At 37.5% G+C, this 18,321-nt stretch overlaps 1 protein-coding gene across 1 annotated transcript in view; it reads left to right on the forward strand.

Moving 5' to 3' along the window:
* Nucleotides 1–18,321, forward strand: part of ADAMTS3 (ADAM metallopeptidase with thrombospondin type 1 motif 3) — a 301,009-nt gene that overhangs the window by 142,349 nt on the left and 140,339 nt on the right. The window contains exon 4 of the mRNA XM_004283565.3: nt 7,278–7,434. Coding sequence (XP_004283613.1) covers nt 7,278–7,434 — 157 coding nt within the window. The remainder of the gene's footprint in view (nt 1–7,277; nt 7,435–18,321) is intronic.

Consider the following 18,321-nt stretch of genomic DNA (forward strand, 5'->3'; position numbering starts at 1 on the left):
TAGTCTGAGATATTTTTATTTTACACATATTGGGTTTTATTCTTTTAAGTCAGTACATTGTATCTTGTGAAATAAAATTGTGAGGACCTGAGAGCAGGAGTGTGAGTTATTTAATATTAGGGTATGACAATGCATGGTCTTTGAGCTTCCAGAAATGTTTGTTGAATGTGTGACTACCTAAATGAATATCTTAGTGGATAAAAGAGCCTTTACTACTTAACTATTAGTACTGATGATTTTTTGCATGGGTCCGTCTTGTCTGAAAGCATAAGTACCTTTTTTTTCCCTTTAATTGAAGTATCGCTGATTTACAATATTGTGTTAGTTTCAGGTGTACAGCAAAGTGATTCAGTTATATATTTATTTTTAAATTATATTTCATAATAGGTTATTACAAGGTATTGAATATAATTCCCTATGCTATACAGTAAATCCTTGTTGCTTATCTATTTTCATATAGTAGTTTGTTTCTGTTTGTATCCATACTTTTAATTTGCCCCTCATTTCCTCCTTCTCCCCTTTGGTAACCATAAGTCTATTTTCTATGTCTATAAGTCAGTTTCTGTTTTGTATATAGATTCATTTGTCTTATTTATTTATTTGGCAGTACGCGGGCCTCTCACTGTTGTGGCCTCTCCCGTTGCGGAGCACAGACTCCGGACGCGCAGGCTCAGCGGCCATGGCTCATGGGCCCAGCCGTTCCGCAGCACGTGGGATCCTCCCAGACCGGGGCACGAACCCGTGTCCCCTGCATCGGCAGGCGGACTCTCAACCACTGCGCCACCAGGGAAGCCCAAACAGCCCATCCTTTTAAGCCAGTTATCTTTTGATGGCCATTTAGATTGTAAAATAAACAGGAGAGTACTTTTTAAATAGTCACTCCATTTTGGGTAGCTACAGAAGGAGAAAAATCAATATGGTGGGGTGGGAAGAGCAGTGGAAGAATCTACCTATAATGTCTCTGAATAGTCTAGGATCTGAAATATATTGATGTGTGGCTTTATCACCTGCTCTTTCCATAATTCACTGTAATATCTCTTCAACCCCCACTGTACTCTAATTAGACACTTTTGTTTGTCTAGTTTTCTTCTCACAGTCTTCATTCTTTGTGTCATCTTCACTGCAGTTACTTTTACTTTGATGAAACTCTCTCCTATTTCGATGCCTATAACACTCTACTCTGTTTCCCTCCCATATGTCTTGCCATTATTTTTCAGTTTCCTTCTAAGATGTTTTATTTCAATTTGGCCATTTCTTACATTAATTTCTTCTCCCGCCCTCCCTCAAATATTAGGCACCTGCTTTGAGCCAGGCACTGTTCTGGGCCCTGGGATACAGTAGTGAATTTGACAAAGTCTGTGCTTGGTAAAGTTTACGTTCCAAAAGGGTAACAGACAATCATGTAGGTAATGCCTTGAAAAGAAAAAGTCTAGGATAGAGAGGGGAGGGGAAGCTAATTTATGTAGGTGGGGATAGTGCCAGTGAGGCTGGGGACCATGTGGCTAGAGCAGAAACAGCAAGGTGTAAAGCATTAGGAGAAGCCAGAAAAATAGGCAATGTCAGGCCATGTAGGGCCTGGTAGGCCATGGTTCCGAGTTCAGATCTTAGGAATTTCCTATACAGTAATATTCTAAGGTTCTGTGATCATTTCCCAAGATTTGCTATTGGCCCTCCCTCAAATCTCTTTATGAACTTTTCTTATTCGTTCTTTTCCCCAAACAGTTTCAGCTATTGCTTCTGAGAATATGCATCCCATTTCCAATATACTTATGGCTATGACAGTTTTTCTGAATAACAATTCTGCGTCTCTCCACTGCATGCTGGGCATTTTCACCCCTACCCCAAGTGAACATGCTTAATAGGCTAATCTTCTTCCTGCCTTTCCAGTTAGCTTTCCCTTGTAGCTTTCTGTTTCTGTGAACAAAAGCATTAATTTCCTAGTCACTCAACTTCAAAATTTAGGAGTCATCTTGGATTGCATCTTCTTCTCTTCCTTTTCTTCTCATTTTGTCATTCCACAAATATTTATTGAGCATCTAGTTTGTGCCAGGCACTGTTGTAGGCACTTGGGATACAGAGTGAACAGAACAGACTGAAAATAATTCCTGACCAGCAGGGTAGTGTTGGGAGATTGAGAATGAGCAAGGAACATGATAAATGATTAGGTTATTTAGTACGTTAGAAGCAGTGAGTGTAATGGAAAAGATGAGCAGGGTAAGAGGGCTTGGGGTGCTGGGTGGGGGAAGCAGGTGGGTGATCAGGGTGTGCTTCACTTAGTCAAGGACTAAAGGAGGTGAAAGAGTTAGGCATGTGGAATTTTGGGGGAGGAAGATTCCAAGAAAGGAAAGTGCAAGTGGAAAGTGCCTTTCCAGTGCAAAGGTCTTAACGAGGGCACGTGCCTGGGGTGTCAGGGATCAGCAAGGAGCCCACTGTGGCTAAAGTGGAACCAACAAGGGCAAGAGTAAAGAGATGAGGCCCAGGAGGTGGTGGTGTTGAGAGTGGCCATCCTAAGGACTTTGATTACTGATCTGCGTGGAAGGGGAGCCCTTGGAAGGTTTTGAGCAGAGGAGCTTACATTTTAACAGGCGACCAAGTATTTATTTTTTACTATTCTCTCTCTCTTTTTTTTTTTTTTTTGCCGTACACAGGCCTCTCACTGCTGTGGCCTCTCTCGTTGCGGAGCACAGACTCCGGACGCGCAGGCTCAGCGGCCATGGCTCACGGGCCCAGCCGTTCCACGGCACGTGGGATCCTCCCAGACCGGGGCACGAACCCGCGTCCCCTGCATCGGCAGGCGGACTCTCAACCACTGCGCCACCAGGGAAGCCCATCACTCTTGAATTCATTCCTTTTTCCTTTCTCTTTCCTCTTTTCTGTTCACATTGCCACTTTTGCCACCTGAACTTTGATTTTAGCCCCGTGCTTGCTTTTTTCCTAGTTCTTTCTTCCTTCTGGAACTTAATCATCAGATAAATCTTTAAACACCACTTTGTTTTGGTCCATCTGATCAACCTTAGTTGTTGTTCTCCATTCTACAAATTAAAATTCAGACACGAGATGACACAAGGCCTCCGTAACCTTGTTTCCCAGAACTGCCCTGCACAGACTCTGCTGTGAATGAACGGGTTACCCACTGTCCCCAAGCACGTCTTGGGCTTTCGCACTTCACAACCTTTGCTCAAGCTTGAGCTGTCTCACGTCTAATGCCTCCTCTCACATCGCCAGTACGGCAATCCTTCCACCTTTTGAAGACCACCATAAGTCTCTAAAAATTCTTCATCCCCTCCCTTTTACCATTCATTTATGTCACTTTTCATCAGAAAATGTATTGAAGACGTATTTTGTGCAGCCATTGTGCTGGTGCTGAAGGAGACAAAGGTGGATTAAGAGGTACAGGTCTGCCCCAGGAGCTGACACTGCCACAGGGGAGACAGAGAATCATAAAGTTAACATTTAGGTAAAACAACCTGGCATTTGTGTTAAGGGCCGTGAGTCAGAATGAACGGCTAAGATGGATCCTCCTTTAGATAGGGGTACTTAATCTACATGGGGGTGAGGAAGTCCGAAAATCATTTCTAAGGAAGCAACATTTAAGCTGAGGCCTGGTGAATAAAAATTAGCCAGCTAAGGGAAGTGTGGAATGGTAGGAGAGGAGCCTTCTAAGTAGAACCAACAGCATTTCAAAAGCCTGAGGCTATAAAGAGCTTGGGAATATCAAAAGAAAAACAACACTGAACAAAGGCCCCAAAGGCTGGGGCACAGTCAGTATGGGAGAGTGGTAGTGCTTGGGGTTCATAGGCAGGGCTGGATGATGCAGGCCTTGAAAGCCATGGTGAGGAGTGTGGTTTTAGGTGCAGTGAGAAGCAGCTGAAGTGTTTCCAGCAAAGGAGTGACATGATCTTATTTGAGGTTGAGACTGCCATCTGCTCATCAAAAAACGTTTGTCTTTTCTCCCTGGGCACACAGCCAGATTCCATTTCCTGACACTCTTTGCAGTTGGCTGTGAGCCAGCCATGTGACTGTATACTACCTGTGGAAGTAAGTGGTAGTGGTGAGTACCAGGGCCAGCTCATAAAAATCTCCCATGGGTGCTTCCTCCTGCTGTTTCCCTTTCTGACTGGGCAGCTTGTATTGAAATGGCTGAGCCACCATCAGCCTCGAGCCCTGCATGGCTGTGTGGAGCAAAGCCCCCTCCCAGCTGACCTAGAACTGTTCTGAGCTTTTATGTGAGCAAGAAAGGAGCACCTGATGTTTTGAGCCATTACATATTCAGTCTATTTGTCACCACATTCTAGTTTGCCTAAAATAATACGATAATTTGAAAAAGCAATTTTGGCTGCTATGCTATGTGAAAATGTGAGACAGTGTGAACAACAGCAGTGGCCAAAGTGAAATTACCATGGGCCCTAGGGAGATTTCAGTTGAAATAGATTTTAGATAATTTCAGATGGAGAATCAACAGCTCCTATTGACAGTTTGCTTGTGCAGCAGGCCTGTGGGAAAACAATCTCACTTGATTTGACTTTGAACTGCCATCTCACTTACTTTCTAGACTTTTCATAACATACCTCATTGAATACCTTTAGGCATATATTTTATTTATTTGACTAGATTGCCCTCAACTGGAGGGTAAATGAACCATGTCTTTGAGAATTTTTAATTTTACTATGGTATCTAGTACAATGCTTTAGATAAGGTTTTTTTTTTCCATTAAACTTTGCTTAAATTGATGAATAAAAGGGTAGGCTCTCAGAGTTCCTGTCCATAGAATTATTGGTGGTCATATGACCCAGCTTTTGCCTTTCCATTGATATTGCCCCAACCTGGTTTAGATGTTCAATTGCCTTCTAAGGGGGAGGGTTAGCTGTGTTAAATTTTACCTGTGATCTAGTGGAGAAGTAACATCATGGGGCCTGAGATTTGAGTGTTTGCAATGGAAGGTATGTAGAAATGATTTTTAATGGCATGTGGGTTAATCCTTACTGCTTTTCCCCATGACTTTCAAGTGTCCCCAGTAACCATTGCCCATTGTTCAGAGGTTGCTGGCTGCTTCAGTGACCCTGTTTCCACCCAGGGTTAGGCACTCATCTGGGAGAATCATTATGATCTATGGAAAGTCTCACAGTAGGAGGCAATTTCTGTAATCCAAATAAGCAATGGTGAGGTCTGTAACTAAGGATGTGGCAGTGGAAATAGAAAGATGGGAAAAGAATGTAAGAGACTTTAGAGAACACTGTGACTGAATGGGTCTGGGGCAAAGAAAAGACTGCAATGAAGATGAATACTGATAAACTTCAATCTGTAAACTTAGGTATGCATCAACAGACCTGCGTTTCCATGACAAAGCCAGTTAACGCTGCCTCCCACCAACAGATGGTGCTAGTAATGAGGCTGGACATTTCAGCCTTAGGCGTGGTACAGTTAACTTGTTATATGTTTACTGTGTTTGTGCCTAGTTTGAATCTGTTTTATGAACATCATTAACCCATCCATGCCTGAGCAAGGCAAAAAAGTGATGTTGAAATTACTGGTAAAATGAGATTTAAGAATATGACACTAATGCTAAAGAGATTTAAATGACAATTAAAAAGCATGAGAAAGATGTTGGAAGTTGTATTGTAGAGGAGATGAATCCATTGACAGGAGAAACAACTCTGAAGGGTAAAGATCTAATCAGGCCACTTGTGAAAACACTACTTTTCCCCTACAAGAGTAGGGGAAAAGTAATTGATCAGATGAGAAAATAACTCCAAATATTGGAGTTGTGTCTGGAAGATCAGCATTACTACTGAATGCCCACTAGCTCAATGTTCTTTGTAATAAAGGTAAGAAGTTTGTTCAAGAGGGTAAAAGCTAAACACTGTGAAAGAGCTGTAGTGCTCTTTCCTTGTAAGACAAGGTGTAAATTCAAAGGCTGTTTGTATGAGCACATCTAGGTGGATGTAGAAATGGCATTTGGAGACACCATAACTTCTAAGAATTCTCTATGAGTCTTACACAGGCAAATGAGGGGATAGAGCGTATCTAGTGGGAGAAAACAGAATTGGAAGGGGGTGACAGACTTGACTACAACAGAAAAGCCATAGTCATAGGCATATTTGCTGAAAACGAATGCTGTTCGGCAAGGTTTACCTACCTTTCATGTCTGTGCTGCTTGACATGGAGGGGTGGAGCCATTAGACCAACGGGTAGAAGGGGTGGGAACCATTCCCCCCAGCCTTGCCTATGGTCCATATGAGCCAGTGACCTCATATTTGAAAATATAGAATAAGGGCCTCAGAAGAAAAATATGACTTAGATCTGATAAATATTTTCAAAATAATTACAATGCTACACTACCACATTATTTCTTCAACTTTGTTTTCAAATAAATATACTGCTGTTCAAATTAATACTACATATTAGTGTATGACCTTTACAGTAGGAATATGAACTATAACTATTTGAGTGTAATGTGGACTCGATACTTAAGGAAGAATAAATTTCAGACAAAACCATCATTTCTCTTCAGCTATAGTATTGAATAGTATAGTCCTGATGTTTTGTAAATAAACCAAAGATGAAACCGTGTCAGAAAGAAACACTAGAGAGGTGGAAGGAAGTAACTGAATGTAAGATAACCTTTTCATGCAAAAGGATGAAACTTGAGAAGGAAAAATTATGTAAAATCATGAAATTAGATTAATATGGGACAAATGAGCTAGTTCTTCAAATTAATAAATATTAGAAATGCGGGGTTTCCAATGAAACTTAGGCTAACTAAGGACCGAAATAACTTGATGTAGTGAGTGCCCCGTGGAACTCATTCCTCTTATACCATAGTGATATGGCAGGAAGATGTAAATGAGTTACAGAAGATGTAAATACTTGACATGCATGGATAGAAGCTCCACAATGGGTTATTATGGGAAATCAGAGATGCTTCTTGAATTTATGTGCCCATAAGATTGTTTTAGAGATAAGATACTGAGTAGAATATATAAATGTACTTCTTTTAGTCTGATAAAATGTATAGATTGTATGATTTCCTTATTCTTATCCTATATAAAGCTCTTATTCTACCTTGTATGAATTTTTTATTCCTACCATAGATGAATTTCTGTCTTATATGAATAACTGATATTAATCATAGCTTAACCATTTTACATTTATAACCAAAAGTGGAAAGAAAACCCATTAGTTTTCAAAAATTATATTCTTGCCATTTAAAAACCTACTTGTGAGCTAAAGACGATAGATATTTCCTTTAACGTTAATACATTTTATGTTTTCTCTAGGCTGGAATGATAAAAGGTGATAATGATGAGTATTTCATTGAACCCTTGGAAAGAGGTAAGCAGATGGAGGAAGAAAAGGGAAGGATTCATGTTGTCTACAAGAGATCAGCAGTAGAACGGGCTCCCATAGATATGTCCCAAGACTTCCACTACAGAGGTAGGCATCTTTGATAATAATTAACTGTGATTCTAACATATATTGAAAACAACTCTCCCATCAATTAAGAGAATGTGACTGTCATGTGCTCTTATATAAAATGTGAAGGTAGCGAAATAAGTTTATGTTTATAAATCATGAAATATGGCTTGCCTGTTTTTAAATGTGTAAGAGGAATATATGTTACAGGTATTATTTTATTTCAGGGCATTATTGTATCCCCCAATTTGTTATTTATGACTTCTTTTAAATTTTCACATTAAAATGATCTTTTCTCTAGCTTGTGTTAAAATTTGAAAATATTTGTGTCTTCCAGAAGTATCTAAATTATGCATTATTAATATTACTTTAAAACTTTTGAAATGAGATATATTGACATGGCAAAGAATTATATTTTGTTTTAAGTCCAGCTGATAGATACATTTGAAAATAAGAATGCTATCTGACTTTGTCTATTTGGCAAAACTTTTTACAATATGGAAGAGACAATGAGTTGAATGATTCTGTCGAATTTTATTTTAAGGTAGGCTGAACCACCAAAGTCAAGTGAATTATGGCACATGAAGGTTTTCTATTTTGGTTTTAATGAGATCTGAAAGTAACTTTGTATTAAAGAGATGTTTTTATAAGTTAGGTATAGAAGTTTTCTTTATGGAGAAGAAAGGAACTATGGGAATCCATGTTTTTTTTAACCAGATCTCAAAAAGTCTGTACAGTTGACCCTTGACCAACTTTGGAGTTGGAGTGTCAGTCCTCCTTGCGCTGGAAAGTCCGTGTATTATTTATAGTCTGCCCGCCGTATATGCGGGTCCTCAGCATCAGAGTTTCCACCTCTACAGAGTCAACCAATGCTGGCTTCAACTAACCGAGAATCAGCGGATCATGTAGTACTGTAGTATTTACTTTAGGAAAAAAACACGTATAAGTGGACCAAGGCAGTTCAAACCCCTGTTGTTCAAGGGTCAACTGTATTTTCTTTTGCCAGGCCAACTTTCTGAATGGAAGGCAATGGAAATTTCCCCTAGGGAAATGTCAGGGATACAGATAATCTTCTTAATTTAGCAGTTATCTGTCTTCTAGATTAATGATGTCTTTTGAGAGTTGTTACCTGGTTATTAGTCTGATTTAAGGGAAGCCACCAGCTTCCCTTAATATGTTGTATTAATTGGAATGGTACAATTTAAAGTACATTTAAAATTACCATGGTCTGACAGTGTTTTGAGAAATTTCTGGTTTGAAACAACAGGTGTGTATTAATAGATGCAGTACTGTGAAATGTGTGCCTATCCCAGAGGGTCACTGTGGTGTAATAGAAAGAGGATACACTTTGCAGTTAGATAGACATGTGTGAGCAATAGCTCTACAATATCAACTTATTAGATTAGTAGTTAACATTTTTAAGCCTCCGTTTATCTGTGAATAGAAAACAAAAATATATCGTGCAAAAAATAAATAAATAAAAATATATTGCGCAATTGTAATAAGTATTAGAACTAATATATGCAGATTGCTGAATGTAGCCCTCAGCAATAATAGTTGCCTAATCAATGTTACCTGTTGTTATTAATTATTGATATTAATTTTCTTCTGCAAAAGATTTACATGTTGAGTTTTGTTAAAGTTGAATAGTTAGACATTGCTTGTCCTCGTGTTGTGAATACATTACCTTTAATTCTCATTTATAAGTATTTTCATATTTTAAAAATGTTATTCTAAATCAGAAGACTGGGTATGTCAAAAGATAGTAGGATACAGTACTTTTTCTGTAGTCTTGGTTGTTATATATTAACAATATCTAATATCTCTTGAGGCAACGGTCAAACATATTTTAGAAAACAGACCACATGTATGGAATGGTCTTAGAGGACTGGAAACCAGATTAGTGTCTATGACTCTCATCCTGTTTGCTCCGTCTGTCACACTACAGTTTCACCAAACTGTACCCTATTGCTCCATTTCAGTCCCTGAAGATAACTGTATCTATAAATATCAGCCCTTGGTACTTTCCAATAGTCTGATATTTATAGAGGAGGAGAGATTAATTTTTTTCTTGAAATCAGAAAATTGCAAGAAATATTATGTTTAAGACCTATTGCATTTTTAGATGCTAGATTAGGAGAAATAAGTTAGGAGTCAAGGTATGTATGTTTAAAAGAATTGGATGTAATTAAGATATTTTGGGACATTATTTTAGGAAATTATTAAAAATATAAATTCCAGTAGATCAGTATCAATATACTCCGATTATATGAGGAAATTTTAAGAATGCAGACTCTGAAGACTGAGTTTTTCAGTTGCAAATAGAAGATTACCTTATGGTAGAGGTAGGTCACAACCTAGAGTAATATATATTGGAAAGATTTTCAACAGTCACGGGTCAAAGCAAAAGGGGTTCCTTTGTTAACTCTCAGTTATCTTAAAAGTCGAACCAAAATAAAATCATTCAGTTCTCTTAGAATATTCTGTGATAAACCTTAGTATGAGCTTAACAATTTTTATTTTCTTATTTATACAGTTCTGATTGAACTGAGTTGCTGGTGATATCAATTTACCTCCTTTTGAGAGTCTTAAAATGTAACTATATATTTTAAAAGTGTAAATATCCTCCTACATTAAATAGAGATTCAAATTTAGAACTTGAAGTACCATACTATAAAGTTTAAATTCTTTTTTTAACTTCTTGGTTATAGAACTGAGAGCCAAGCTTTTTCATGGCCTAAATACTTTCCAAGTGAAAATTAAGGATATATTTTTATAATGTTTTCCATCATTCTAAAATGTAAAATTAAACAGATTCCAGGATTAGAAAGGTATATTGATTTATAAATGACAACTATAGTACCATATAAAATAGTGCTTTTCTGGATCAGTATAGGATGTTATTTTAGGAGACATGAGGTCTCTCTTCAATGAGTTAGAAGAAGAGGAATAAAATACGTAAGACTTTGTTAGAAAGAGATGTATTTGAGGGCCATGGGCTTCATAAATTTCTCTAACAGAAAGTCAGGAAGAGTTTTAATCATAAGCAAGGCACTTCTATCAGTAGGGTCCCTGTAAGTAAATACTCTGCTGTTGTAATATCTTGTGGAAAAACCCAAATGAACTTTTTGGCCAACCCAATGTTTTGCTAGTTGTCACACTGATTGCCTGGCCACATTTCTTGCTTTGTCATTTTATCAACTCAGAACTGCCATGCATTTGAGGTCTGTAATTTCTTGCAAGTGTTCTAAATTAAAACAAATTATTACCTGAACTAGGTGAGTAGTAGTGAGAAGGAGAGAAGGAGCCAAACTGGGTTGAGATTGAAGTAAAACTGATTGGGTTATTCGATAGAGTAGATGGGGGAAGAGAGAGAGAGAGATCAAGGATGACTCAGAATCCTAATCTGGAAGACTAGAGAATTCTCTTTCCAGAATTCAGGTGTTTCAAATGAGAAGTAGAAATAGGCTTGATGAAGGATGACAAGTGGCTATACTTTTGGATATATTACGTTCAAGGATCCATTGGGATAGTAAGTGAACTAAAAAAACTCATAGTGTATTTTCATAACCATGTCCCAGAGTCATTGCATGAGTGTCTTTATATACCTGTTGTAGTAGGAATGGGTAGAGGTTATCTTGGGAGTCAGGTGGCAGATATTGGCTCATGGATGCTTAGAATGTCTCTGCTTGCCTTCAACTCTCATTCCAAAATCTGTATCAGTGAGAATCAGAAAATGAACACTGCACAGGTTTGGGAGCCCATGAAAGATGTTTGCTACCTATCACTATAGGAGAGAAGACATTATGTCCTTAAAAAAACAACAAAATAAAAATAAGGCAAAAATTATGCTTCTACCATACTCAAGAGCCCTAAGTTATTCCACTTGACTAAATGCAAACCTGTATTTTGATTCCTTATCTTTAAGAATATTTATCTAATTTTCCAATAAAATTCAAAGCTTTGAATCTGTTGAGACAATATATTATATGGTACAATTCAACAACAACAAAAACAAAATCTCTCAACCATTCCCAAATATGGCACAGATTTTCTTTCCTTGACCCTTAAGGAATTTATATTGTTTTTCAAATGAGGAAAAATATGAATAGTGTTTTAAAATATATTGAACTTGTAAAATCATAAATAGGGCACTCTGCTGTAGAATTACTCTTTTAAGAATAACACCTAAAGCAATTTTACATTTGGCAATATAAATAATCTCTTCCAGTGCAGAACTGGCAGGTATTCACAACACATAGCGCAGCCAGGTTCCGGCAAAGAATACCATCCTTTTCATTTACAACAAATATAAACTTGGCATGCTTATGATAAAGAAATTTGTCTACTTCATCTTAGGGGAGAGTTGAATTTACTTCTTTTTCTGATTTCTGCTTTGGGAGTATGGAGATCACATTCATTCTTGGCATCTTTAGTTTGTACAAAATTATTTTATATTTTACTGATTTGAAATTTTATTTGGTAACGACATGGCTAATAAACTATCAAAGGGTCATAAAGTTCACCTCCACTGTTTAAATCAGTCATCGGTCTAAACTCAGATAAAAAACAAATGTACTTCTGATCATCTCTTAAGAATGTCTCCATTGTCATCAATAAGAAGTTTGCTTTAGGCAGTCTATTTTCTGGGGGTGGGAGGGGGACTGTACTTGTATGACATCATTCAGCTTTTCATATTTTTTTCTTAATCCCTGGGCCCTTAGGCTTCTCCCCTCAAATTACAAACTATTCATTCACCAGAAGCTTTGTGTTAAAGTAATTTTTGTAATTACTTCCTACCAGTGGGAAACAAGGAATAGTAAGCCTTTATCTCCTGGCTTCCTTTCAGGATTTTCATTTTCCTGCATGAACCCAAGTGCTTGTGTTGCTGGTGTGGTTGTCATGGCGCTGTGAAGGAGTGTCTTTGTCCCAGGTGGGAAACATACACAAGTCAGAAATGATTTGGGAGTTGCTCCTGGTTGCCAGGGAATGAAACTATGAAACAAGAACTAGAATAATGGGAAGACTATTCCTTATTTTAGTGACGCTAGGAACTTCCTAGGCACAGAGCCCTTCCTTGATCTGTAGGCACATGAGTAGGTGCTATAGTCCTTTGTATTTGGAAGTTCTCATGACTTATACCCTAATCAAAGAGAAACATTGGTGGACATTGTAACCCACCAAAAGAAGAAAAAAAATCAAACGTGAAAAATTAATTTTAGCAGATGTTTTCTTATTAAATGAAGCAAGACACATAATACTACTAAATCATAAAGGTCTGTCAATAGCAAACATTCTTTTAGGTAGATGTTAAATGATAAATTTTTCACAGAAGCACAGATTAGTTTATAATATAATCTAAATTTCAGCTATTTGTCAAGGCTACTCCCATTGGATTCATGCGGAAATACTAATCGTATTTATGGAATTCCTTTTCAGGTTGGTTTTGTATGTTTTATCATCTAGGTATTTATAATAATTATTGACAAAAGAAGGCAGTTGAATTATTATATAAAGTAATCAGGAAGCAGAGTGAAGATTAAAGGAGCTTTCAGATGTGAAACATGAAAGATAATATTCCCCTTACCAACATGTCTTCCTGGGCCTATTCTATTTCTTCATGAATAGGTACAATGAAAGGAGCATTTATACAGACCAGGATTAAAGTGTTACAAAATGTAACTCCGTATTTTTTCTAATAAGGTATTGAATATGGAAATACACAAATGGTATTGAGAATTCAGAGTTGCTGGATTACTATTTAGTTATTGATGTGGCATTAATGGAGAAAGAGAATTGTAAGGTTTCAGATATAGTGTCTGTGTGATTGGAGTGAAATTGAAAGCAGTTAATTTATCTTAGGGTATGAAGCTAATTCAGGTAACTTAGACCAAATGTTGATTTTTTAATTAAATGATTGCCTCTCAGAAGTAACTATATCAATTATTGAGTTATGAAAGAGCAGTTCATACCAAGAAAAACCTTTGTTAGTATTTAAAATGCATTTGCTCTTTCTGAATATAAAATGTATCCTATTATCAAAATATGCTTTTTTTGTTGTTGGCTGTGTTGGATTGTTGCACGCGGGCTTTCTCTAGTTGTGGCGAGCAGGGGCTACTCTTCCTTGTGGTACACGGGTTTCTCATTGCAGTGGCTTCTCTTGTTGTGGAGCACGGGCTCTAGGCGCGTGGGCTTCAGTAGTTGTAGCACGTGGGCTCAGTAGTTGTGGCTCACGGGCTCCAGAGCGCAGGCTTGGTAGTTTTGGTGCACGGGCTTAGTTGCTCCGCGGCTTGTGGGACCTTCCCAGACCAGGGCTTGAACCCGCGTTCCCTGAACTGGCAGGCGGATTCTTAACCACTGAGCCACCAGGGAAGCCCTCAAAATATACTTTTAATGTTTGGTTTCATTCATTTCAACTGCATTTGCTTATGAGGGATAGACCCTATTTTTAGTAAAATATTAAGTATGTTTTGACTCTGCACATGCCAAGTATTCCTGTTTAAACCCATTTTAAAGCCTGTGCTTATTTTCTTTACATGTACAATTTATAAACTTTCACGTTAGTAAATGGGTAGGAAGCATTTGTGTAAGGATTATTTGTGTAAGAATATTTCTGGAGGTTAAGTAATCTTTTGCTTCATCATTGTCATTGTTTTCTTTTTCCTGCTAAATCATGAGTCATTAACTTCAAATATAAAATTTATTTATATAGATCAATGCTATTTGCTTCCGATCATCTTCATTTGGTATTCTGCAAACAATTTTTGTTTATGTGTGCAGGGACCCTTGCATCCCTGCAGAGTATTCAGGTGTGTTATTCTCAATCCTCTCTTTCTTTATAGGATCTTTTTATCCCTGTCTCGATGTGGGGAATCTTTCAGGTAGATGACGTAGAGAAATGGGACAATGGGAAAAAATAAGTGTAGCACAGAAATAATATTTTTATTTGAAAATTGTTTGAGGTTAGATTATGGGGACTGTGAATGAAAATGTGAGGGCTACACTCAGACCAAAATAAATGCTCCTTTAATGCATGGTTCTGCAAGGGGAGCTGAATACTTGGTTTTGTTCTTTCTAGACACCAGAAATTTTATTCCAGTTTTCAGCTGTGATTCATCTGGTCTGAATATGTAAATTTAAAAATCCTTAATGGAAGTTCTTGAACTTGGGACTTTGTATATGATGGAAAGATTTATTTTAGGAATGATTGGAGCCATTTCCCTAAGTTTAATATAATATATATATATATACTATAAGGTTTACTGCAGATATGTAGTTATATACAGCATATTCTTAGATCACTTTACAGTACCTTACTAAATATCTGGAAAAAAATCTTGGACAAGAGGCATTGATTCAAATTGTTTTTCCATTTTTTTGTTTTCTGCTCATCATTCACAACTATTTTAACCACTTATATGCCGTTCCACATTAACTTGTTCTTTGATTGTGTGCTGAGATCTTTGTTCATTATTTCAGAGCTCTGATTAGTAATACCAAGCATCCTAAGATTTTGTGTATATTCTTGTCCAAAGGACAGTTTTTTTAGGCAATACCTGAGTATAAGCCAAAGCTCAAGGCTTATTTCTCTTGAGTGTGCTTTATAGATTTCTGTATGCTCTTTAAATGTTAAGAATAAAGTCTGTGTGATACTAAAACGTTTTGCGTTCTAAATTCAGTCCTCTGTTTCAGCACATTGGCAGGTTTTGTTTTCACATTTTCCATTTTATCAGGACTTACCCCACGTACTAAGGGGATAAGAGCAATGTCTAAGCCCCTTTTGGTGAGACAAATGAGTGAAAAAGCAGATTCTTTTTATGTCCTGTGCTCCGTACGAATAAAATGTCACTGAACAGCCTTTTAGTAACAAGAAATTAAAATATTACAACAGCTTTTAAGTTTCTACATTCCCAGTTTTGGATGACATTTGTAGATAAAGTCAGTATAGCAATTTGATGCAAATAAACGTTGTCCTTCCTCATTCTCTAATGCTTGGGTTTGGCTTTCAAGTCTAGTGGGAAGTCCTAAGGAAATCACTGCTAGGTGTGGTAGATGCACCTCCCTATTTATGTTTAAAAGAGATACAATTAATTTAATCAGGTTAGATATGTTGTTTTTGTCTCTTCAACATCCTTCTCTCATCTGTGATGAGCCAACATTTGAAAAGTCAGCAGAAGCATAAGTAGTTGTTATAGGGTTGCTATCATCTGAGTTCCACTGGGCATTTTAAAGACACTACCGCTCACTAGTTCTCTTCCTCTTAAATTTATGGAAGACATATTCTAACATCTTGTTATCTCAGACTTCTACAAATTATTAATGAACATTTATGGTATACATTAAGATTATTTTTATAGAGTTGAGATCTATAAGCTTTGATGTTGGACAAAATCACTATTACATTAACCACCCAGATTTTTATCCTTAAGTAAAATCCCAACCTTTTTGGACTTTTCATCTTTCCTAGTTATATAGCCCCAGTTATAATGAGACTCAGACTTCAACTCACAGTATCCACAAGCATGTCACTCGTCTCCGTTTCTTCCTTTTGTGACCTTATGACAACTTTGATAAAGCAACTCAAATAATCTGAATTATTCAAGTTTTGTATCCTGAATACAAATTAAGGAAATGGGAAGCCAAGAATTTACTTTCAGTAGTAGGAATTATGAAACTGGACCTTCCTTTTATTAATAGAAATGGTGACTTTGTAGCACATATTAATTCTTTACAAATATTCACAGAGGGAAACAAATACAAAAACAGAAGAAAAAAAAAGCCCAGATATCCTAAATGTGAAACGCATCACATTTTGATTTAGTACAGAAGTTTTATATGTTAGCCAGTTTGCGGGCTTCTTTGGCTGGCTGAGTGGGCCTCACTGGGGTGATAGTCCTTGTCGGCCTGGCTGCTGCTAGCTCCACTGGCATTCACTGCTGGCCCTTCTCAGCTTGACTCCAGTCTGCTCTCATGGGTGCAGCAGACCACCCTGAGTTCTGGCTAGGGCTCCTATTTCCCCAGCCCACGTGATCTGCCTGCAGCTTCTGTTGTGGGACCTCACTGATGCTGGTTCAGCAACCCTCTTAGACAGTCTCCCCAGGAAGGTCAGATACTGCTGTTCTTACAGCACCTGAACCAAGGGGACTCATGGCTTCCTTGGCTGCAACTGGATCAATGTGCTAGCAAATGCAGTGTTCTCCTTCCAGAGTCCCCAGAATAGAGCAGGAAGACAGGCTTTGGCCCTTGGAGGTCCTCAGAGATCTGTATGTTTTAGCACCGTGTCCCTTCTCTTGAGACTTTGCCTCGAAGGAGAACTGGGAAGAAATCCGGATATCTGTCTCCTCATCCCAAAAGCAGTCCAAGATCAAAAGGGCCAAGGCTGCCTTTTTCTTCCTCTAATTAAACGCTTTTTCCTCACTACTCCAGCCTCATGATTAAGACTGACAATGGTCAGGACTTTTTCTCATAGGAGGAAAACACAAATAAAGAACAAACAAATAAAAAACCTCTGTATTCTGGCCTCCAGGCCTCGCATTGATATGTTACATGACAACTATGAGGATCTAGAAAATCCTTTCCCTTTTAGCCTACAGATCTCTGTTGTTTTGAAAAATCTTATTTGAACTCCAGAAGTTGAATATTGAGTCTCTTTATATTCTTGATGCAACAATCCTAGTGTCCAACAGCCTCTTTCCTTTCCCTTCCCAACCTCCCACCTAGAGTTTGGGGATAATTAGCAAGTCATTTATGCACAAAGGCTGAGAAGATAATTATATTTTCCAAATATCATCCCCATTTCACAAATCAACCTATTTCTGGGATTCACATTGTTGTAGTTCCATATTGTTGTAGTTGCAGAAACCATATATATCAAGGGGTTGTTGAAAGGGCTCTTGTTAGAATCGTATCCCCTCTTATTGTATACATGTAATTTGGGGTGAAGAATGATAAGATGTCAAGTGCAAAATAGCAAAAAAACAGGGTTAAAATGGAATTAATGTCAGAAAAAATAAATTTTATCTTTATAACTTAAGTATACCTTACCTCATGATTTGTAATCTAAAACAAATCAACAGATACGGTTTTGACATCCCGAGTCACTAGAAGAACCTGAGAATTTTCAGTTTTCCAATGTCTATATATCTAAATTTGGAGTTTTAATCCTACTTGACTGTTATTTTCTTTTTCCAGTTAATATCTGCAAATATGGAATTTTATCCCAGATTTTACAGGACTTTACTTGTGATTAAAAGAAGAAATCAAATTTCTTCTCTTTGTGAATATAGAATCCTGATATTTTATTTATGATATGATTAAAACAAGAAGTGATTTTTATGCAAATCAGAGAATAGTAGTATTAATACAGGCCTCAGGAGCCCATTTACTTACTTTTGCAGATTTTTCTAACTTTTTGTCCAGAGATAGAGTAATGGTATTGAAAGTGATAGAGGTACCATGTCCAATCCTCCTTCAGTACAAATAGGGAGGTCATCTGTTTTAGTCTTCTTCAATTCTTGGCAATAACAAAGGAAAAATTAATAAGAACAGTTATGAAGGCAGTCCCTTACCTTAGGTCCCCAGCTCCAGTAACTAAAGCTTAAAAAGAACAACTTAAATGCGCTAGACATTAGAAAAACTAATGGGAATGGGAAACTAGGTGCTCAGTGTTTAATCTATTGAGAATACCCCTTATATTTCTAGGTATGGAGACAAAATATAAGTGATTATTTCAGAAAACATATTTTGATTGATATAAGGACATACTGCATTAGGATAGGATCACACACATTCTCTGTTCCACCCCCTTTGCATACATACTCTAACCCCACCTTAATGGCCATTCCTGTGAAAGGTATTTCAAAGCCAAAGGAATACAGTCCAACTGTGTTAAATTCCTTAGAGTAAAGT

The sequence above is a fragment of the Orcinus orca genome, chromosome 4 (assembly GCF_937001465.1).
Source record: "Orcinus orca chromosome 4, mOrcOrc1.1, whole genome shotgun sequence".
NCBI lineage: Eukaryota > Metazoa > Chordata > Mammalia > Artiodactyla > Delphinidae > Orcinus > Orcinus orca.